The 21,641-nt window shown below is 52.9% G+C and overlaps 1 protein-coding gene across 1 annotated transcript in view; it reads right to left on the bottom strand.

Annotated features, from left to right (window-relative positions):
• Positions 1–4,036: 4,036 nt before the first annotated feature.
• Positions 4,037–21,641, bottom strand: part of PDGFRB (platelet-derived growth factor receptor, beta polypeptide) — a 42,407-nt gene continuing 24,802 nt past the window's right edge. Inside the window, exons 2-23 of the mRNA XM_010002140.1 lie at positions 17,979–18,056; positions 16,494–16,790; positions 15,776–16,045; positions 15,378–15,505; positions 14,859–15,033; positions 14,119–14,311; positions 13,810–13,925; positions 13,150–13,276; positions 12,798–13,009; positions 11,989–12,083; positions 11,564–11,696; positions 11,078–11,182; positions 10,855–10,965; positions 10,250–10,403; positions 9,033–9,199; positions 8,595–8,713; positions 7,274–7,396; positions 6,044–6,155; positions 5,656–5,755; positions 5,440–5,545; positions 4,717–4,955; positions 4,037–4,187 (exon numbers count right to left, since the gene is read on the bottom strand). Coding sequence (XP_010000442.1) covers positions 4,037–4,187; positions 4,717–4,955; positions 5,440–5,545; positions 5,656–5,755; positions 6,044–6,155; positions 7,274–7,396; positions 8,595–8,713; positions 9,033–9,199; positions 10,250–10,403; positions 10,855–10,965; positions 11,078–11,182; positions 11,564–11,696; positions 11,989–12,083; positions 12,798–13,009; positions 13,150–13,276; positions 13,810–13,925; positions 14,119–14,311; positions 14,859–15,033; positions 15,378–15,505; positions 15,776–16,045; positions 16,494–16,790; positions 17,979–18,056 — 3,311 coding nt within the window. The remainder of the gene's footprint in view (positions 4,188–4,716; positions 4,956–5,439; positions 5,546–5,655; positions 5,756–6,043; positions 6,156–7,273; positions 7,397–8,594; positions 8,714–9,032; positions 9,200–10,249; positions 10,404–10,854; positions 10,966–11,077; positions 11,183–11,563; positions 11,697–11,988; positions 12,084–12,797; positions 13,010–13,149; positions 13,277–13,809; positions 13,926–14,118; positions 14,312–14,858; positions 15,034–15,377; positions 15,506–15,775; positions 16,046–16,493; positions 16,791–17,978; positions 18,057–21,641) is intronic.

Here is a 21,641-nt window from a genome sequence, read left to right as displayed (position 1 = left end):
ATTTTAGAAAAAGCCCCCCTGAAGGAGACATCTGTGAAATCCCCTTCTCCACATCTGCCCAGCTTTATACAGGCCCAGCTTCCCCACAGCCAAAACCTAACCCACTGCCCAGTACCCTGTGGTGCTGCCTCTCCCCCAGCCCAGAGTCCCACCTGGGAAGAAGGGGAAGACCCATTTCTCACTTCTGGCTGACTTCCTCCTGGCTGCACATCTGCACTGCACTTCTGCCTCCCATCCCCGTGGAACTGCCACAGTCCCCTTGGCAGCTGAACAGAGACAATTTAGTTACAAATAAAGTCCACTGTGCTCTAGATTTCTTAGTAAGACACAAACAAACACTAAACCCGACACTGTCGCTTAATAAAAACAACACACTCAAACCAAGAAGGACAAAAGGATTAAAACCTGTGCACATTATCAGTCTGAGAAGCATCTTAAATGTGGAAAGAGACACTGGAGTGTTGCATTCATTTCTGGGATACATTTAGGAACATATGCAATAGTGACTGGCAGTAGGATTATGCATATTCTGGTGCTGATAACAATGTGACAGCTGTAAAGTAAAATATGATCTACAAATAAAAGATACCGCACTAGAGATGGGCCCAAGCTGTGGCACGTGTCCCTTTTTGGAGGGGCTCAGTTTGGGTCCACCTCTAAACACAAAACCACACCCAAACAAAGATACTGATAATTGAAACTGAAAACCTGGAGGGGCTGGTTCCCTTCAGAGTCTCACTGGAGAAATTATGGCTGTGAAACTAACGGGCCCAGAACAGGGGCCATTTCTCCTGGCCCTCACCCTCTGGGCCACTTAGGGACTGGAATGTTCGCATCAGTGAGAGAGGGAGAAGGGGCTGGAGTTGGCTCCCCTGAGCAGAGAGAGCTTGTCTGGGGAGGCTGCTGTAAGCCCTGCCAAGCCCTCTCTTGGGGGAGAGTTGCAGGGATGCTGAGCAGAACATGTTGCCTGTCCCTGGCTGAGAAGACCTGCCTGCTGCAGCAGGTGTGCATGTCCTTGCTAAAGGATGGTGAGAATAGTTGAGTAAGGACAGGAAAGTACCACAAGGTGCAAGGCTTAGCCTTTGCAGTCACAGGGCCAAAGGCAAATATTTGGTCATCTCTTTGAGGAGTGGAGAATGGTACCATCTTAAAAAGCATCTGGCGTACCTACTTGAAGAAGGAAGAAGGAGGTGGGATTAGCACCCTCTCAGCAGCCAGAACAGGTTTTGATGCAAAGAATAATTGCAATAAATCTACACATGGGACAAAATACAATAGGCATCCAAGTGTAGCTAATGCCCAGCTAATAGGACAGGATACCTGAGTTCCCCCAGCAGGGAGAAAAGTAGATCTCCTCTTTCAGAACCATGGAAACTATTTGATAGGGGGACATTAGTCATTTAATTTGTAATTAATCTGTACAAGATGGATTTTAGATGGAGTTTAGATTTTGTGAAGTAAATAAGCAGATGGCTAAAGGGAGGGTGAGAAGGAGTTAATTGATGAGGAAATCTTTGGGCTGGACAGAGGTAATAAAAGTTGCTCTCCAGGGTTGCTCTTGATGCTGGAAGTTTTCATATTTTTATTAGTCAGTCCAGCCCAAAAATAACAGTTTGTTAACAAGATGTGCTGATGATCCAATGTCTGGAGCAGCAGGGAGTATCTTGGTTAGAAATGCTGGAAAAAAGTAGAAAGATGTAGGTGCTTAGATTGCTCAGAGGATGACTCCAGACTACCAGTATGTTGTGGCTGGGAAAAGGCCAACACTATCCAAAGCTACACCAGGCAAGCCCAATCCAGTACAGACCAGAACTATTAATGCCCTATGCAAGGTCTAGATTTGACCTCACCTGGAGTACAGGGTACTTCTGGTCACCTCTGATAAAGAAGAACAAATTAAAAACAGAGCTGGTACAGACAGGGGTGATGAGGATGATCAGCTGTGCCATCCTATGGGCTCAAGTTGCAGTGATACAGATCCTACCAAGCACCTTACATGTTAGAAAAATAAAGTGGTCTGACCCCAAGAATCTCATGAGTTACTGCTTCTCTGTGGTTAGGATCATTTAATGAACTGTGGCCACAGAAGATGGCTCCTTCATTAAAAGCAGGAAGAACAGAGCATGGAAAAAGAGTTGTCATTCACAGTGGATTTCCTATGGATGGTGGGGAATCTGACCACATGGGCTGAAAATAAACTCCATCAGCTGCCAATAAAAGTGCTGTTTCTTAGATTCACATTTTATGAAGGACATCAGCCCACAAAACATCTACTCCTCTTTAGCTGTATAAACAGCAGCATTGCCATGATAGACAACTTTAACCAGAAGCTGCTGGGGATTTCTGGCAGAAGTTTAATTTCTTATTTATTTATTCTTAATTCTTGGTGGCTCTGAGGGAACAGAAGCCCAGCTAGATGCTGATTGAATTTCTGAATTTCTAAACCTGCCTGTTACTTCTCTTTTTAGAAAAATCCCTGTTTGTTTCTGTGTTGCCAGACCTGGGGGCTAAATTTCATTTCTTCAGAGGTGAGGTTCACCAGTGATTTCAAAAGCCTGGTGTCCCTTCTGCTCTGGGTCTCCTTATTCAGGTGACAGCTGAGACCACAGGAAGTCCAGGCCTACCTGCAAAAAGCAAGGAAGGAGGCAAGAAGCAAGGAGGAAGGTCTCTGCCCTTTTTTCCTTCAAAACACTTTCCAAGAGAGAGGGATCCTTCATAATTCCTCCTGCTCTGCTCAGTTCCCCATGACACTTCATCCACAGCCCTGCCAGGCTGTGAGTGGCTGTGCCTGGCCCCTAGAAAGTGGCAGGGTGTGAGAGACAGTTCAGCTGTGACCAAATAGCTTCCCAGCCTCTCTCCCTCTCTCTCTCTTTTGAGATGTCCCTGCACTGGTGTTCCAGCATCCTTATGGTCCCCATAATCTTGCTGTGACCCAGGAGTGACCAGTGAGACCTCCCTTCCTGAGAAAGGGTGTTTGGGTGAAGAGTCTATAAAAAGGGAGCCCTTGCTTCCCAAAGATAAGGCACAAAGATTCTGCAGCTGGTGGGGTTATATGATTTCCCAGCAGATGAGCTGGGCTTAGTGGCAGTAGATTAATGAATAGCCATATAGATTCCTTATACTGGCCCTGGCTAGTGGATTAATATATTTGTTCCCTTTAAATCTTCAATGAAGAATAATTAGCTTGGTGTCCACACAGGTGACACAAACAACGAGGGACTGCCCTCCTTGCTGCTTCCACAGAGTCATTGTGAGAGCAGCTTGAGTTCCTGGCATGCCCTTGGGTTCCTGGTGCCATGCTGGGCACAAAAGGGTGTGACAGCTCCTCTAGGTGGATGCAGAGCTGTGTCCCAGAGCAATGGGTACCTGTAGTGCTTGTGATGTTCTTATCCACCATAGAACAGCTGTCAAGAAATGATTCAGTATCTCTGAGACACTGACTGGTCTCTCCAAGACTTGGCTGTGTTTGGAGGAGAATCCACCCAATGAACTCTTGCTCTCCAGCAGCTGAAGGTTGGTGTAGCAGGTTCTCTACACCCCAGCAATGGGCTCCAAGCAAATTGTCCATCCTGGTGGCATTTCACAGAACCACAGTGTGGCTGGGGGTGAGACCATCAGAAGTGCTGGTGCAGAGGAGATGAAGCTCATTGCCATGGAGGGGGAAGAGGCTGGAGTATCGTCTTAGCAATGCAGAAAATGGCATCTCTTGTGGAGATCCAGCCCACTTCTTTCACTTGAAAAGAAGATGTTGGTCTGTGAGATGTCTCCCTCCTGCAGTGGTTTGGTCACTGAGGAGAATGTGGCAGTGATCTGGAAGGTTGTTGGCACTGAGCCATCTCTTTGTAAGGGGAAAAGGGATGGCAATGGGGAAAAGTCTAATTCCCCAAACAACACTGGGAGATGGGAGGGAAGGAGGAATGCTGGGACAGGTGGGGATGTCCCAGTGTAGAAGTTCAAAGCATGGCTCTCTGCAGTGTCTGGGTCAGCCCCTCAGCTGGTCTTGCTGTGGGGGGATGCAGAGTCAGCCCAGCTCTGACTACAGGAAACTCTCCTCCACCTCTTGGTGCCCTGTGGTTGGCTCCTGGCAGCCTGGCTGTGGGTCAGATTCCTGCTCCTCATCCTGATGGAGGTCCAGAGGGCTGTCACAGGATATTGTAGATGATGTGTTGGCCTCGTTCAGTGTAGAGCTGAGGGGAGACAAGAAGGAGAAAAAAACACATGAGTGCCTTGTCCCAAGTCTCCTGGTGAGAGAGGATTCCCTTTGGCTGTGTCAATCTCCTGGCCCCAGTAGCCACAGAGCCCCAGTCTCTGTGAGTAGCTTTCCACAGGAGGACAGACAATTTCACTTGGATCTATGCAGCCCTCAAACACAACTTATGGCCAGTGGGGCATTGCAGACCATGTGCTCCAGTGTGCCCTGCTCTACTGCTCCCCTTACAGAAGTGGGGTCTTTTGTCCCCACCTGTGCCAGCTGATGTACAGGGACATGACATGACACCCTATCTTAGCTCACATCCCAGCTCCTCTGTTTCAGCTTCATCCCTGCAGGCTCACACAAGGATGCAGCACCTGAGCTGAGGATGACACTTCCCTCCTTCTCTGCTGGTAAACCCACCCTGGTCTGTCCCATAGCAGAGCATCCCCATCTTCTCCCGAGGCTCCCATTTTCAGATATGGGCAGTCAGGGGATGGGACAATAGAGAAGTGATGTTTTACCTGGCCCTGCTGATGGAGGCCTCCTGAGGGAGATCACAGGTTACCTCAGGCTTGGGGTCAGGAAGAGGGATGATATAATCGTTCTCGCCCCCGTTCTGGTGCACAGCTGTGTAGAGGATGCTGCTGGTGGGGGAACTGGGAGTGAGCCTGGCATTGTTCAGCCCAGGGATTGTGGGTCTTGTGCGGACAACAGCAGGGTGGTCACTCTTCATGAACTCTTCATCCACCTGCTGGTACCTCTGCTCTTGCAGGGCAGGTTAAAAGAGAAATGGAAAAGGTCTTGTGAGTGGAGAAAATGCACTTGTGTTGTATTTGCTTTCTCTGTCTGCTCAGCTGTTTTTCTAGAGGGGCTGACATCTTCTAGCTGGGTTCAGCTACCCTGACTCCACCAAAAGCAGATCACAAACATTTCCTAAGGGATAGATCAGGGGCACGATTCCACAGCTCCAAAATACCAGAGAGTCATAGAAAGGTTTTTAATCTCCTGCTAGTTCTCATTTCCAGTTTCTGAAATACCAGCTGTCTTAACAATGCCCTCAGGATACCCAAACCACCTTCACTGGCTGTTCAAATTAGTGCAGCCTTAGTCACAGCAAAATCCTCTGACACAGCAACACTAAGCTCTGGTCTCCAAACCCTGACTGAGGTCCCTAACCAAGGCAGCATCCCCCACAGAGCACTGAGCCTGTTCTGTCCCTCCAGCACAGGGCCCTTTAAACACACCTTTCTGTAGCAATCCACCAAGAGGTTTCCCATGAGCACCACCAGCTGTGAGAAGGATGGTCTGATCTCAAACTTCTCCTCCCAGCACTTCTGCATGATATCATAGCTAACAAGAAGCAAGAGAGAGCCCTCTGGTGAGTTTGTTGGGCAGGTGGAGAAACACTTCTGTAGTTTGTGTAGGACAAGCTCAGGGAAAGGTGTATGGGCAGCACTTACATCTCATCAGAGGCATGGGTGGGCTTGGACATCCGATAGCCACGTTTGATGGCGTTGTAGAACTGTTCATTCATGGGCAGTTCTGGGTATGGAGTCCCCCCTGGGTGGAAAGGGAGAGCAAGAAAATCAGGCTGCTGGGTTGCCTTCCTCCCACATGCCAACATGCATTTCACACCAAGGTTTCCTTTTTTCTTTACCTTTCCTGTTTTATTTCACTTCCAAATGGCCATGTCAGCATGGGAAAGAAGGAGACAGGAAATGAAGCTCTACTCTGACTGGTGAGGTTGGGACTTGGGGATCAGAAATGGATTTCTGTTGTCTCTGGGAAGGGATCCTCTTAACTTTCTATCAGAACTACAGACACCACCATCATCTCCAGGGCACTTACCTAGAGTGAATATCTCCCAGAGGAGAATCCCAAAGGACCACACATCACTCAGGGTGGTGTAGAGGTTGTTGAAGATGCTCTCTGGAGCCATCCACTTAAGGGGCAAGAAGGTCTAAGAGGGAAAAAATGGAAAGAGAGTCAGCTGCATCTAAGCACAACATGACCACAGCACTCCTGAAGGGAGTCCAGGCCTATCTCAACTTTGGAAACCTGAGACCAGGCTGGAGAGGGCTATGGAATGACCAGAAAAGAGCCAAAAGACACATTTAGCTTTTTTCTGCTCTTGCTCACTCAAACTGATGCACAAAAAGGGGCCTCAGTTGACCAGCTTGCATGCAGCACTGGCTGCCCTGCTCCTGGGATTCGCTTGCACAATGAATACCAAAATAATCTCCAGGAAAGATTGCAAAGGGGCCCAGTTTCATTTCCTGTTTTGGAAGGAAAAGCAGCTATGACAAGGGTGGACTGGAAAACTCCAGCTTCTCTGCAGCAGAAGGCACTGAGTGCCTGTCCTCCATCCCATGCAAAGTACGTCCCAAAGCACAAGAGAAGTTAATAGAAAGTAGATAAAGATTGGGGTTTCAGGTCCCTGGCTTCACTTTCAGCTCCTCCAGCCTCAGTTTCTCTGGGAATTACATGTCCTGCTTTGCTGGGGGTTGCACATTCCCAAAACCCCAGGGCTGGAGTGAACATGCTGTAGTTGAAGTCACAGGGGAGGTTCTGAGGAAGCTCAGTTACAGCCTCATCCTCTCCTGCCTTGGCAGATTGGAGGCATCTTTCTGGAAAGTATCTGCTCACAGGAAAACACTTCCTCTTACCCTGTGGTCTCGTGGTTAGAGCTGATGTCTGTGAACCTGTTCCCAGAGTGGCAGTGACTCAGTGCAGCACTGTCAAGCTGCCTAACCTTGCACTGCTCCTGCCTGCAGCTCAGGACCAAACCCATCTCCACGCAGGGAAGGGATGCAGCACTGCTGCCAGGGATGGGCTGTACAGGGGACAGTTGCTGCTGCCCTGGTTCTTCTGTAGGAGCCTGGAGATACAGGCATGCAATTCTGCTACTCCACAGCAAGCAGGGTAGATCAGGTGCAGGATGGTTGGCTGATGACACTGTCTCCTACCCTATCACCACCCCTGGGCACAGTGATGGACAGGTAACTCACGGGGAGCGTTTAGGGGGTGACAGGCCTACAGGCCTGAGAGGAAGGGGCTTGCATGGTTCCTGGTACTCACACTGCCTTTGGAGATATAGTTGGAATCCCTCATGATGTCCCTCGCCAGGCCAAAGTCACAGATCTTCACCAGCTTCCCCTCACAGATGAGGACGTTCCTGGCAGCCAGGTCACGATGCACACACTGCAGGGGGAAGCAGGGCACTGTCACTGAGAGGGGCCACCAGGCAGCCTCAGGAAGCAGCTCAGCTCCAGCACTAGCCCATTTCTGGGGCTGCAGGGACAGGAGTCACCTCACATAATTTAGGGCATCTCCTCCACCTCTATGGACAGCCATGGCTCCAGGCCACTCACAGAGCTACCACATTTTCATTGCTCACCTGTGCTGCTTATCCCCATGACAGCAACAGGCACACAGACCTGGCAAGGGCAGTTTGAACAACCCAGCAGAGAGGGGATTGCCAGGGCCCGAGCAAGCAAGGTCAGGCTGGCCAGGGAGGGGATGTCTCTGGCTCTGCTGGACACTCCAACCCAGCAGCCTGAAGACATCAGAGTTACTCAAGCCTAGCTTGTGCCTCCTGGTTTGCCAGCACGTTGGATGTTTTCCATATGAGCAGCCCTGAGGTTTGCTCCAGACCCTGCCAGACACTACTAGTGAGTGTGGTGAGATGACACCACTGAAGTGTGACTGTGGGAAGCTGAGGTCCTCCTCTGTGCTCCATGGGGGAGCACTGACCATGCACTTTTTAGAAGGAGACTGACTGGCTGGAGGCAAAGAGCCAGGAATTGCTCTCTGCACACCACTGATCCCATCCCTTCCCCTTCTCTCGGCCCATTCCTGTGTGTTGTTTCACACAGTCCAACTGCCTCCCCTGGGCTAAGCCAGACCTTAGGAAATCACAGAGCATGGTTCTCTGTGGTGGCTTAATTTCCACTAAACAAGCACTTCTGATGAGGCCTGGAGGGGGTGAGAGCGTGTGGTGCAACAGAGGTGTCTGTGGAGAGTAGTAACTCTGCTGTGGAGTGCCTTGAGCATGAGGAGTTTATCACTATTTGGACATCCCAGTAAATAGGGATGATATAATGCCCCAGATGTGCTGCACATGGCTTGGGAGGAGCTCAGAGTCAGGGAACTGGAGATCTGAAGCTCAATCTAAGCCAGGATTAGCTGTCACGTGCAAATATAGTCATGCTGATTCTCAGGGCTGTGTTTCCGAAGAGGAAAGGTCAGCAGCTCTTCAGTTGCATGACCACTTCTCCTACAAGGAGGTTGGCATGGACAGAGGGACATTGTTCTATGGCAGTGAGCAGAAGCTGACCATGAGATACAGCATTGTCAGCCTCTACTGCCACAGACGTTATGGACCAGCAGGCATACATACGTTTTTGCAAGCCAGGAACTCCATCCCATTGGCCACCTGGAAGCTGAAGCCCACCAAGTCCATGTAGCTGAGGAGTGGAGACTCATTTATCAGTGTCATCTGGTCTGCTCTTTCAGGAGCTGGAGGGCAAGCAGAGGTGGATGTTGGTGTTACTCAGCACTTCTGTGACTCCTGGCAGCACTTCTGACTTAATTTAAATATCATAGGTACAAATGTTATATTCTGTGGGCTGCCCACTAGTGGAAGGACCCACTGGGGATCGCTCTGCCTCCAACAACAAAGGGACAGAGCCAGGAGATCCCATCATGAGGACACCTGCCACTGCTGCTGGACTCGTAAAGGTGATGTTACCAATATGAACCATCTATCTCTGCAAGCAGAGGCATCCAGTGCCCAAAGTGTGAGCTCCTCTCCCTCCCCCTGTGGCTGAGCTGTTACCTGAGGGGGAATAGCTGTCCAGCTCATATGGGGTGCCATAATTAGAGGAGTCGATGTCAGCGTACTTGACTTCACCCTTCATGTCACACATGGGCACATAATCCAGGGAGTCATCCTTGCTCATGTCCATGTAGCCCCCGTCGCTCTCAACAGACAAGGAGAGGTGACTGGGAGGGGAAAAAAGAGACTGCTCAGATCCAGAGGAGAGGAGGAGACACAGGGGATGGGGTCAGTGACTTGTGGGACTGCAACTCCTGAGCCCTCAGCCCCAGCTCTGAATTGTTTCACACAGCAGGGAAAGAAGCCCTGCATCATGAACGCAGAGAAGTGCAAATGGCACTGGAGACTTCCTTCCACCACCTAACAACTCAGATGTTCTCAGTGCTAGCTTTAAACAGCCCTGCCATATTCCCTTGTGGGTCTCCAAGTGTCCTTGCCCATAGGATGAACCTTCTCCTGCTCACCTCCCCTGGCAGAGCACAGGCTTGGCATCTTGACACCTTCCACGTGCCAGTGCTGGGCAAGGGAAACCTGCTGCCTGGCTGGAGCTGTGGGACACACCCCCACAGGCTTGGGAGACTGTGCTTAGTGCCTAGGAGGATCTCAGTTGCCTTCAAGCAGAAAGTGTGGGGGGCAGCTGTGCTGATGTCCTAACACTGCTCTATTCTACTATTGTTTTGAAGGACTGGAAGGAAGTGTTGCTTTCTAACTTCCCATGGGACTGTTCCTCTGTGCTGATGTGCCTGCATCCCTTCCAGCTGACAACCAGACAAAGGACCATTTCCCTTTCCTGGTGGCACCTCTTGTGCAACTGCATCCCTCCTAGCACTTCTCCCTCAGGCTCAGCAGCAATGCAGCCTGCCCTGAAAATGCAGAGCTGAGGTCTCCAAGGCTTAAGACATGCTGGGAATCCCTTCGTTTTTGTACTCAGTGCTTAGCTATGGTTATGCCAACAAAGTTAACAGTGCCAGGGAATATTCCCAACTGGCATGGAGCAGCCAGCCTATGTGCTAGCAAACTCAGCCTCCAGGACACACAGATTGCCTCTGCTAACTCCCTGTCTGCCAGGAGCTGTTTGGAGGTGGCTGCTTGGCACCTGGGCTGGTCTCACAAGCTAACAGTAGGTATCCTTCCTGGCAGTACCACCCCCCTCCACCCCCCCATTGATGAGGGCTAGGATGGGACCAGGGAGGAGGAGAGTGCTGCTTTCCAGGTACCTCTGCACGTGGTCCTGCTTGGGGGTGTTCCCATAAAGCTCTGCCTCCCTCCGGGCCTTCTCCCCGCAGGACTGCAGGAAGGTGTGCTTGTTGCGGTGCAGATAGTCCACCAGGTCCCCGTAGCGGCAGTACTCGGTGATGATATAGATGGGCCCTGGGGGGAGAGACCACCTGCAGCAGCCCTGCCTCCCACTCACCTGCAGCAGCCCTGCCTCCCACTCACCTGCAGCAGCCCTGCCTCCCACCCACCTGCAGCAGCCCTGCCTCCCACCCACCTGCTCCCCGGGGCAGCGAGTCTTCATCCCACAGGGAGGTGACCAGATTGCAGGACATCTAGGCAGGGGCAGGGGAGAAAGCCACATTCTTGGTGTTTTTGGAATTTGAAATTTGTGTTTTGGGGAGGGCAGGTGGGGGTTAACAGAAACGTGCCCCCTCAGTTTCAATCAGGTTGGAAGGAAAGGCTTTCAGAGCCCCACAACACCTTCCTAGGGAAAGGGTGAATAATTCTGAACCAGAAAGCAGGAGTTATACTCTCTGAGGACAGTTCTCCTCGTCACAGCCCAGGGCAGCAGGGAGAGGACACAAGGTGACCAGGGCTCAGTTACCTCCTTTGGTGCAGGCCCCCAGCAGGTTGACAATGTTGAGATGAGGTCCCAGGTGGCTCATGATCTTCAGCTCAGACATGAGGGCTTGTTTCTCACTGCTCCGGGCGGTGGCTGTTGGAGAGAGTTGGTGTGAGCAGCAGGGTGAGGAGCAGAGTTCATGGACACTGTTTGGTCCTGTGGCTTTTGGATGGGGGAAGGGATGGGCAGTGTGAGGGCAACTCACACTTGAGCATTTTGACTGCCACTTTCATGGTGGACTGTGAATGGCTCAGGCCATGGGCTGTTGCCTCCACCACTCGTCCGAAGGCACCAGAGCCGAGAGTGCGTCCTGCAAAGGAACAGTGAGGAGACAAGGTCAGTGATGGCCCTTGAGGAGAGGAGCTTGGAAAACACAAATCTTTTGTCTGAAACCACACCAGTCATGCTGCTATCATCCTGGTGGGCATGGAGATGGTCGTGAGCTATAATGTTTAGGGTTGGGGCTGGTTTCCACTCGGGTGCAAGAAAGGATAGGCAGGAATAACCCAGTGATTCATGCCTAAGGGGGCAGCTGGACTCCCACTGTGGTCCCAGATGGTCCTGCTGTCCCAGGACCACATCGCATCTCCAGGGAAATACCTTTGTTTTGGAGATCCTAAACCCAAGCCTATCATGCCCTCGGTCCCTGAGGACCCCAAGGGCCCCTCAGTGGAGCCTGCAGAACCTTTACCTAACACCAGCTTGTCCCTGGGCACTTCCCAGCTGGAATCATAAGGCAGCTGCATGGGATCCACGTAGATGTACTCATGCCCATCGGAGCTGATGGACTCAATCACCTTCCAGCGGATTTCATAACGAGGTTTCTGGACAGAGGAGCAAAGGAAAAAGAATGATCTGAGAGTCTGAGGGTCAGAGAGGACATGGGGGATGTAGATGGGCTTTGTTAGGGAGTCTTTGGTCCCTGCAGCCATTGCCTCATTCTCCATCTAGCCTACAGGTGCCAGGGGCATGCAGAGACTGATGGAGACCCATGGTCCCAGCACAGGATGGACATTATCAAGCCCATGCCAGCAGGAGGCTCAGCACTTTGCTCTTCCCAGCCAGCCTAACACAGGGGTACCACTGTGGCAGCCTGGGAACACTCTCCTCTTTTACCTTCTGCCACAGGACGATCAGGATGATCAGGGAGATGACGGTGAGGACCAGTAGGGCCAGGATGACAGAGATGATGACCACCTTGAACGGCAGGGCTACAATAATAACAGGGACAGCAATCAGATTCCTCCACCTCTACACGGCCTAAGTACCCTGGGGAAAGCAGTGCAGAGGGGTCCCTGCACCCTTCCTCTAGCACTGTCCCTTTCCTGGTACATGTCCCCGTGCCAGACATGGACCCTAAGCTCTCCTCTGGGTGGGAACAGTCCCTGTCCTCTCATCCTGGGCAGACTGGGGATGATGGGGCAATGGGTTGTTACAGCCTGCTGAAGAGCTTGCTGCTGTGGGAGAGGTTTGACCGTGGGAGGGTGCAAGGAGCGAGGGGGGCTGGTTTGCCTGGGGGAGAGCTGGCAGCTCTAGGCCTGGGCTGAAACCATCCTTCCTCATATTTGGGATGTGCAGTGCATGGATGTCAAGTCCGTGGCACCATCTAGTGACCCGCGGGCTAATAACAAGACACTGGGGGCCTGCTCAGGTACTCTTGTCTTGCTTCTCTGGAGGGATGACCCTGCCAGTGATGGGAAGGTGTCCATGGCCAGTGGACTTAAGTGCTCCAGACTCCTTCTGAAGCAGCCTTTCCTGCTCAACCCAAAGGAGGCTTCATTTTGGGCAGAAATACCCAGCCTTCCTGCCTTGGAGGTCTGCAGCCATCAGAGGACAGTCCTGGCTCCCAGCACCTCCAGGCTGGAGACCTGGAGAGGAAAATCTAGCTCCTCACCATTGGCTCAAACACTTCCCTCAGCACTCACCGTGTGGGACCAGAGTGATATCCTGGGAGCTGGTGCCTAGGAAATTCTGGACTGTGCATCTGAGGAGCAGGGGCTCATCCACTCTGTGCAGCTTCAGGGTGCTGTTCACTCGGTAGACCTGCCGCTCTGCATGGTACGTGGCGTTGTTCTGCACACCCATCTCTGCTGACTCATTCCCCAGCAGCCGGGTGGGCTGCCCCTTGCTGCTGCACCTGGGCCAGGGGAAGATAAAGGCATCTGAACCACCATGGGATGCCCAGGTGTGTGGGCCAGCAGAAGGCAATAAAATAATAGTCTATTATTCTAAGAAACGCTGTCCAGCTGTTCCCATGGGCTCTACCACTGCACTTACCATTTGATGTCACTGCAAGTAGACCAGCTGATCTCTGGCTGGGGCATGCCTTCAGCAGAGCATGTTACAGTCTGCTCCCCACTGCTGGCACTGCTGTTCTCCTTGAGATCCACCACTTTGGCTGGCACTGAAAACAAGAGGCAGGGATGGGAATCAATCCTCCTTTCTGACTGCAGGACGGAAAGGGAACATTATTCCACTGTATCTCTAACGTGGCCTGGGCATAAGAAGACAGTGAGGTAGGACTCATGACAGCAATTTTGTTTGATTTTTGAAATCTAACAGCAAAAAAGATAAAGGTTTGAGTGGGTAGTGAAGGAGGCCTGTCCATCTAGGTTGCTTTAGAAAACAGAGGTAAGTGTGGGGGACAGTGCTGGACATTAGAGCTGCCCACCCATCTCCACATCTACCTCAGGCCAGGGGATGAAGGCCAAGCTGCTGGTGTCTGCACTGCCTCCCTCTCCCCTTTGCTCTGAGACCATGTGTGAGATATTTCAAATGAAACTTTCTTGCTTGAATTATCTTTCTTTAACCAAATCCACTGGAGATGTTGTCAGAGGAGCCAGGGCTTCAGCCTCAGGATCTTGTGGCAAAGGATGGAGCCACCACCTGGGACTGCCCCCACACTCCTCAGCCCCATGTCTGCCTGCCCATCCTCACCATTTATCTGTAGATGGAAGGACAGCTCCTGCTCATCATCCTCATGGGAAGCCCGGATGGTGTAAAATCCTCCTTCTTCCTGCTTCACCCGCACCAGCACCAGAGCGGTCTGGTACCTGGAGGAGACACAGTCCATAACTGATGGGTGTGGGAAGGTACCAGGGGGCTGACAACATTCAGAGGGAACCAGCTCCCACCAACTGAGGCATGCTCAAAATCCACTCAAGGAAAGCCATTCAACCACCATCCCATGTCCAACCGGTGGTTTGCAACTTGCTTTGTGATTCCTCCCCTCCCTGCATTCCTCACCTGGTTTCTGACAGGTTCCTGCTGGTGATGGTGAACTCGCTGCTGCTCTCCATGGTCAATGTCTTATTGTCCTTCAGCCACACGATGCTTGGCTGTGGGTAGGCCTCCACCTCCACCTGGATGGTGTGGCTCTTGTGCACCTCAGCGTACACCGTGCTGGGCAGGCGGGTGTGGAAGCGCACGAAGCCGCGCTCTGAGAGGGGGCAGGAGAGACAGGGGTCAGAGATCAAAAGAGACCTCTCCAGCCCTTTGGACAAATACGAACATGGAACAAAATATTCTAAACACCCAGAAGTTGTGGGGAAGCTCCAGAACCATCCCTCAAGGCTTCAGGATTGCTTCCAAGGGGAATGTAGGTGCAGCACGAAGGGAAAAAGGCTGTTATCTTGTGGAGATGAGGCAGGTTCCTTCCAACTACCCAGAAGGACAGATGCAGGTGGGAGGTGGCAATATGACCTCACATTTCCTTGGCACTGCACAGTGCAGAAGAGCCCCCATCCATACCCTCAAGTGTCCTAAAGGGCTACAGAAGCCATGGGGGGGATTTGGGATGTTCTGAAGCCAAAAAGTGGGCAGGGGTGACATGGGGTGGGGGTTGGCTTTTTGGCATGGTTACTAAGGGTAAAGGCAAGGAGGGGAGAGAGCTGGAGGCTGTGCAGAGAGAAGGTGGTGTCATACTGGGACACCCTGCCCGGATCCCCCCTGGTTTGCTGGCGCTGGGTGTGTGGGCAGCAACGCACCGATCACATGGACCGTGATGTCCTTCCGGTCTGTTTTCTCGTGGTAGCCCTCAGAGACATTGCAGGCATAGGTCCCGCTGTCCTCCAGCTCCGCGTTCTGGATGATGAGGATGGAGCGGATCTCGTGAGTGGATCCGGGCAGGAAGTCAGTCACTGGCTCCACAGTCTTCCCAGCCTGCACAGCGGGGACAGGAGATACGGTCTGAGAAGTCAAGAGCTTGTTCTGCTGTTGGAGCTACAAAACCAGGCTCACAGGGATGGAGAAGGGAGGGGGGGTAGAGGACCCCAGTTGGGCTGTCACAGGGACAGAACGTGCACTGACCAGGGGCTACTGAAACAGAAATCCCTAATCCAAGGATGGCTCCATCAAGCCTCCCTGTGTGGCAGCAGCTGCATCCCAGTTTCTGCCATGGGGAGTATCCCAGGAAGCTTTACCAATGACATTGACAGGTGATTGTCAAGGAACACCTGGGCAAAGGCTGGAGCTTCTCCCAGAGCCTGTGGGGCTGGAGCACTCACCTGCTTGCGGGGATAATCCCAGTTGAAGTTGACCAGCTCGTTGCCGCTCACGGTGCACATCAGGGTCACGTTTTCCCCCTGACGCACGATGGTCTGCACGGCGCTGATGGAGACGTTCACTGATGAGACTGTGGGAAAAGGGGAAGAAAGGAATCTATAATGGGAGAAGGAATGAGTGGGCACCTAGTCCATTTATCCTGGGTGGACTGGTCCCCTGGGAAATCTCTTCCCTGAGGAATGGATCTGACACTTTGGTAGAACCAAAGAATCCTCATGGAGACAGGATTAAATCCAGCTTCCAAATTGATCAAGGGCCTTGCTAAGGAGACAAGGGGAGAGGTTTGCTGAGGGAACAGCCACAGCAGGTGCACAGGAATGCTAAGACAACACCAGCTCACCCTGGATCCTGTAGACGTAGAAGGTATCTGAATCCACCTCCTGGTCATCCACAATTGTCCGGCAGAAATAGGTCTTATCCTCAAAGAAGCCTTTGAATCCCTGTTGTGGGTCATAAGCAGCTGGGATGGGGTTCTCTACTTTTTTCTCATAGAGGGTGACCTGCATCTGTGGGTTGGTCACACGGCATGGGATGATGGCCTCTGTGTAGCCCGTGATGAAGATGAAGATCTCTTCAGAGGTGATTGTGGGGAGGAAGACAAGGGAGGGATCTGTGGGAGAGAGGGAACAGTAGTTACAGAAAGCTGCTTGAATCTGAACCAGGGCTACTCTGGGCTCCTCCAGGACTGCTCCAACACAGGGCTCTGTCTTCAGATGGGTGGAATGATTCTTCCCTTACTCCCCATAGAAAAGTAGAGCTGCCATGTTGTGGGTTTGCCAAAACCTCTCCTGGGAGGGTGAGAGAGAGCCAGATGCTGCCACTTAGCTCGATTGCCTCCCCCAGCCCTTGTCCCAACACACCACACACGAGCCTGTCCCATGGCCTGGCATACCAGAGACATGCCACAGCCAGGTGACCTGCCATGAGAGCTCTCCTGCAACGAGAGGAAGGATTTCAGGAGGCCGGATTCTTGGAGACAAAACAATAATTCAAATCCCTCTTTCTCCTGGTTGCTAAACCCCACGGAAATGCAGAGACAAGGACGTGCTGTCCCCTACCTGGAACATAGATGTAGAGGGCTTTCCTCTCTGCTGGCTCCAGGGCCAGCTCGGGGCTGTAAGTGCACGTGTACTCGCCGGTGTGACGGCCAGTCACGTTCCTGAGGGTGAGGTTGCTGATGAAGACACCATCTCTGTGCTCCAGCGAGGCAGCAAGGGGCTGACCCTCCCGTTCCCAGGACAGGGCACTGTTCCCATAGCACAAGAGGGAGAAGGTGCTGTGGAGGCCAAGGACAAGCTCGGTGTCTGCAGGTTCGATGTGCAGCGCACTGCCCCCGGGTGCTGCCTTCAGCAGACCTGGAAGAGAAGGGAGTTGAAACCAGACTGGATTCCTCTGAAGCCCAACGAGAAACATGCTGGAGCATGACCTCCTACCAATGTATTTGGTTTGTAGTATCAGCCTTTACATGGCAAAATAACCTTCCTGGATCTGCCCTCATTAGTGTAGCCACCATTGACAAACACATTCTCTCCTCAGAAGTGCCCTGTCAATCCAGATCTTGGGGGCTCACCCTTCACTCCCTGTACTTCTTGAAAGCCTTACTGCAGAAGAAATAAGACACCACCAGGTTTATAATGATGCTTGAAGTTGCTGGTGTTGTCTGTGGCAATGCTGGGTGGAGACCACAGAGCTGTGCTGGGTGGCAGCCATGCTGTGAGGCTGCTGTACCAGCTCCAGGGGCATCCTTAGGAAGGACAGGGGCTGGAAATGGGGGTGACCTGGGCCTCCTGCCCATGTTTGCTCACATCCTTGGCTTTTTTGCATCCTGTGAGCTGGTCTAGATGACCAGGGGAGCTGACTATACTGCTGACCCCAAAATGAGCCTGTCTCTGTAAAGGCAGAGGGAGGTCAGAGATGCACCTTCAAAAGCTTGGCAAGGCCATGCATTTAGTGGGCAGTGGGGAGAGAAGGAGGCAAAGCAGTTCTCTGCTCTGCTGGCTGCCTCTCCAGAGGGACAGTGTCAGATGGGGCTGAAACAATGTCACTTTGCAAAAACGTGAAAGGGGAATGAAAGCAAAACCTTGCAGGAAATCCTTTGGAAGCAATAAAGCAGGCTAGGTCTTCCTGAATGGCTCCCAGTGTCTCTCCCAGCTTCCTTGCCCAAATGTCCCAGTGGGGCTGGGACATGTGCTTCTCCCCAGTGTCCCCCCAGGGCAGCTGGGGACAGCTCCCAGGAACTGCAGCAATGCTGTGAGCAGCCCAAGATGCAGCCAGGTGCCCTGTTCCCTTGCTATGGGAGGTTATTGTGTATCTGGGGTCTGACCTAATCCTTCCTGCTGTGGGGGGTCTCATCCACCCCGCTGTAGGACTGGGTTGGCATGAGCCAACGGACACAAACCATTAGAAGGGAACAAGCTGTGCACGTCTGTGGGTGCTCCTCACAGCATTTCCCCTTTCCTTCCCCTTGCCCTGCAATGAGCATCCCAGGCAGCATCCCCACTCAGTTCCCAGTCCTGCACACCCTCCTCAGCCACAGCACTCACCGGTGAGGATGAGGAGCCAGAGAGATGTCCTCAGAGAGGGGCACAGCACAGCAAGATCCATGGCTCGGCAGCCAAATCCTGTCAGGAGGAAAGTGGGATGAGCCCAGACTGCCAGCAGAGCAGGGCTGCCCTTGGCAGGGGGTCCCCTGAGCTCCCACCCGAGCCCTGGGCTCCCTTCTCCACCTCAGAAACCTCCCATCTCTTTCCAGTTTTCAGCCTTTCCTTCCTTCCCAGCAGGGTGGTTGGTTCCCTCTCATGCTGGATCTGCAGAAAGAGTTTTTTCTAAGGCAGCTCCAGCTGGTAAACAGGGATTTTGCTGGAGGCTCCAGCAGTTGTGTCAATTCTTGCTCATCTCTGCCTGAAATGCTGCTCCCCCCACAGCAGAGCCCTGCCTTTCTCCCTCCCTCTGCTCTACTGCTTGCCTTTTTTTTTTTCCCCTTATTTTTGCTTCCCTTAGCTCCAGAGAGATAAAACTTGCTAGAAAACAGATCCCACTCCAACCCTCCCACATTTTCTGCCCCTTCCAATGCAATTAAACAAGCCCAAATAAACACCACCAAAAATGAGTTTATTATATTTAACTTTTAAATATATATATGTAAAGGGAACATTTAAGAAGCTTTCTTAATTTTAAATCCCTTTTATCAATATTTCTCAAGAAATCTTTTCCACAGAGCATTTTCAGCCCTCTCTGGAGCAAACTGAGAGCCTAGAAGAAATGAGACCTGAGCTCCCTAAGAGCAGTGGGGTCCCCTGTGTGATGGAGTGACAGGTAACCCTCCCCATCACACCTGCAGGGACAGGGATGAGTACCTCTGAAAGGCAAAACAAAGCTCACAAGGGGAAGAGTAAGGGGAAATGGCTTCTTCTGTGCCGGAACAAAGCTGAGCAGGAAATTAGTTCAGGAATCCTGAAGTTGGGGATGCTCCAGCACAGAGCTGAATTTGATGGCTCAGGCACACTGCAATCCAAGGCTGAGTTCCTGTCACCTCCCCTCACCCAGCACAAGCAGCTTTTTGACCTGCTCCCAGGACAGATCCCGAGGACACGTCCCCATGATGCCCACAGTGCTCTGGGGAGCTGCCCAGCAGGCAGATGGATGGTTAGTGGCAATCTGGGCTTGCTGACCTGCCCCCGGGCACTGTCTCTTACCGAGCGGCTCTGCTGCCTCTTGGCCCTGGAGTGGCCTCCTGGTCTGCTTGATGTTAAGGAGGAAATGGTTTTTAAATGACGTGTGCTTGTCAGATGTTTTTATTATTCTCTTGCTTTGGCTCAGCAAAAGTCTGATCTACCAGCAAATCCTTCCAGGCTTATTCAGCAGGTTACCTCTCTCCCCTCCAGAACACCCCTCTGTGACTCCCTCTCTCTTCTGCATTTGCCAGAGGGCATGAGAATACTTATGGGGAAGAGCTGGGGGTGGGTAGGATGAAAGGACCAAGGTGAAATTCAGGCTGTAAATAAATGTTACCTCGCTGCACCCAACCTCAGAGAGCACCAACCTGCAGGAGGATGGACAACCCAATCTTGCTGCCCCCCCAGGGCACTGCCAGAACACTTTGCTTTATTTCCCCGCTTCGCCTTTACAGGGGTGTGTGATTCATCCATTATTCAATGTTCAAAGTTGTAAGGACAAGCGAGATCCTCTCCTTTCACCCCTCCCTGCCTGCATGCACAAGTCAGGCTGTATTTTCCCTCCCTGCCCCCTCAAATACCTGCCCACCAGCAGCTAAGGTCTTCCCAAGCTCCTGCCCAGCCCCATGGCTGTCCTTGTTAGCCCTGTTGAAAGCTTCCTCTGCCCATACAGACAGATCCCTTGCTCCACCAGTGATCCCTGCAGAATCACTGATGGGACAAACCCCTGCCCTGCCCAAGCTGGGGAGCAGGAGGCGAGTGCAGGCTGGTGCTGGGCTCAGCACGGGTGTTGCTCCAGCAAGCAGTGAGAGCCCTGCAGCCTGTGCCAGCTGCCTCTGGCCGCCTCCCCTGTGTTCATAGCTGGTTTTAATAAAGCTGCTGGTTTTGCAGAAAGGCATTTCTCTTGGAGATGCTTCCCAAGCAGAGGGGGAGGGTGGCAACGTCTTACGGAATGGTGACCTCTCCCTTGTTTGTCTGCTCCGGCCAAGGCGAGAGGCAGGCTCAGAGACACCGAGTTCTGCCTGTCCTGCAGGATGCATGCACAGCCTGGCTAGCAGAAGGACAAACCTTTCCCAGCCACAGGGACATGTGTACTTGCACACGTGGGTGCACACAGGCATTTCACAAGGGAATCAAATGCATCCAGCTCACTGCCAGCCTTGAGAGCACTTGTTGTTTCCCTCCTCAGTGTCAGCTTTTGTTCTCAGCAAGAGAAACAAGATGCACCCTATGAGTGCCAGACAAGGAGGAGCTGAGATGGGTGCAGCCCTGGCCAGTGATCCAAAAGCAGGGACTCAGGCATTATCCCACCAGGGAGCCAAACACAGGCACCCACACGATGTTCAACTGCCTTGGATTGTCTCCTCCCACTGCCATGGCTTATAGCAGGGTGCCACAGACCCCTCAGACTCCTACGTCCTTCCCATGGGCCAGGACCTGAGCATTTCCAAGCCATGGGACACACCCTGGCACATGCCTGGAGGCCAGGAGGGTCCCGCAGCAACGCCACATCCCGCACCCTTCTCTCAGCCCTGCAGCTCCGCACCTCCAGGCTCAGAGACACCGAGTTCTGCCTGTCCTGCAGGATGCATGCACAGCCTGGCTAGCAGAAGGACAAACCTTTCCCAGCCACAGGGACATGTGTACTTGCACACGTGGGTGCACACAGGCATTTCACAAGGGAATCAAATGCATCCAGCTCACTGCCAGCCTTGAGAGCACTTGTTGTTTCCCTCCTCAGTGTCAGCTTTTGTTCTCAGCAAGAGAAACAAGATGCACCCTATGAGTGCCAGACAAGGAGGAGCTGAGATGGGTGCAGCCCTGGCCAGTGATCCAAAAGCAGGGACTCAGGCATTATCCCACCAGGGAGCCAAACACAGGCACCCACACGATGTTCAACTGCCTTGGATTGTCTCCTCCCACTGCCATGGCTTATAGCAGGGTGCCACAGACCCCTCAGACTCCTACGTCCTTCCCATGGGCCAGGACCTGAGCATTTCCAAGCCATGGGACACACCCTGGCACATGCCTGGAGGCCAGGAGGGTCCCGCAGCAACGCCACATCCCGCACCCTTCTCTCAGCCCTGCAGCTCCGCACCTCCCACAGCCGCCGAGGTGAAGTCCCAGCCCCGCATCCCCGCGTTACACCCCTCACCATCCTCTCCTCCCTGCCAGCACGGGTACAGACCTTCCCTCTATCCCCCTCCAGCACCGGGATGCGAGGGCAAGCGGTCCCCGGCGCTGCAGGACAGGGAGCTTTTCTCCGGAGCCGCGCTGTTTATTATTCTAAAAGAGGAATTTGGCTGGGAGAGCAGACGGGAGGTCAGCTGGCTCGCAGGGCGGGCGGTGCAGCCCCGCGCCCACACTCAGCCCCGCATGCCTGGGGGGCGGCTGCGCGTCCCCGGGGCTCGGGGCCCTGGGGACACGTCGGGTGACACGGCCGGTCCCTGGGGCTGGGGTCCCTGGGGACACGTCGGGTGACACGGCCGGGCCCCGGGGCCGGGGGCCCCTGGGGCACCCACGGCGGGACAG

Source organism: Chaetura pelagica, unplaced genomic scaffold (assembly GCF_000747805.2).
Source record: "Chaetura pelagica isolate M959 unplaced genomic scaffold, ChaPel_1.0 scaffold356, whole genome shotgun sequence".
In the NCBI taxonomy this organism is placed as follows: Eukaryota; Metazoa; Chordata; class Aves; order Apodiformes; family Apodidae; genus Chaetura; species Chaetura pelagica.
The sequence above is the reverse complement of the archived record's forward strand: the minus strand, read 5'-3'. Positions and strand labels throughout refer to the sequence as shown.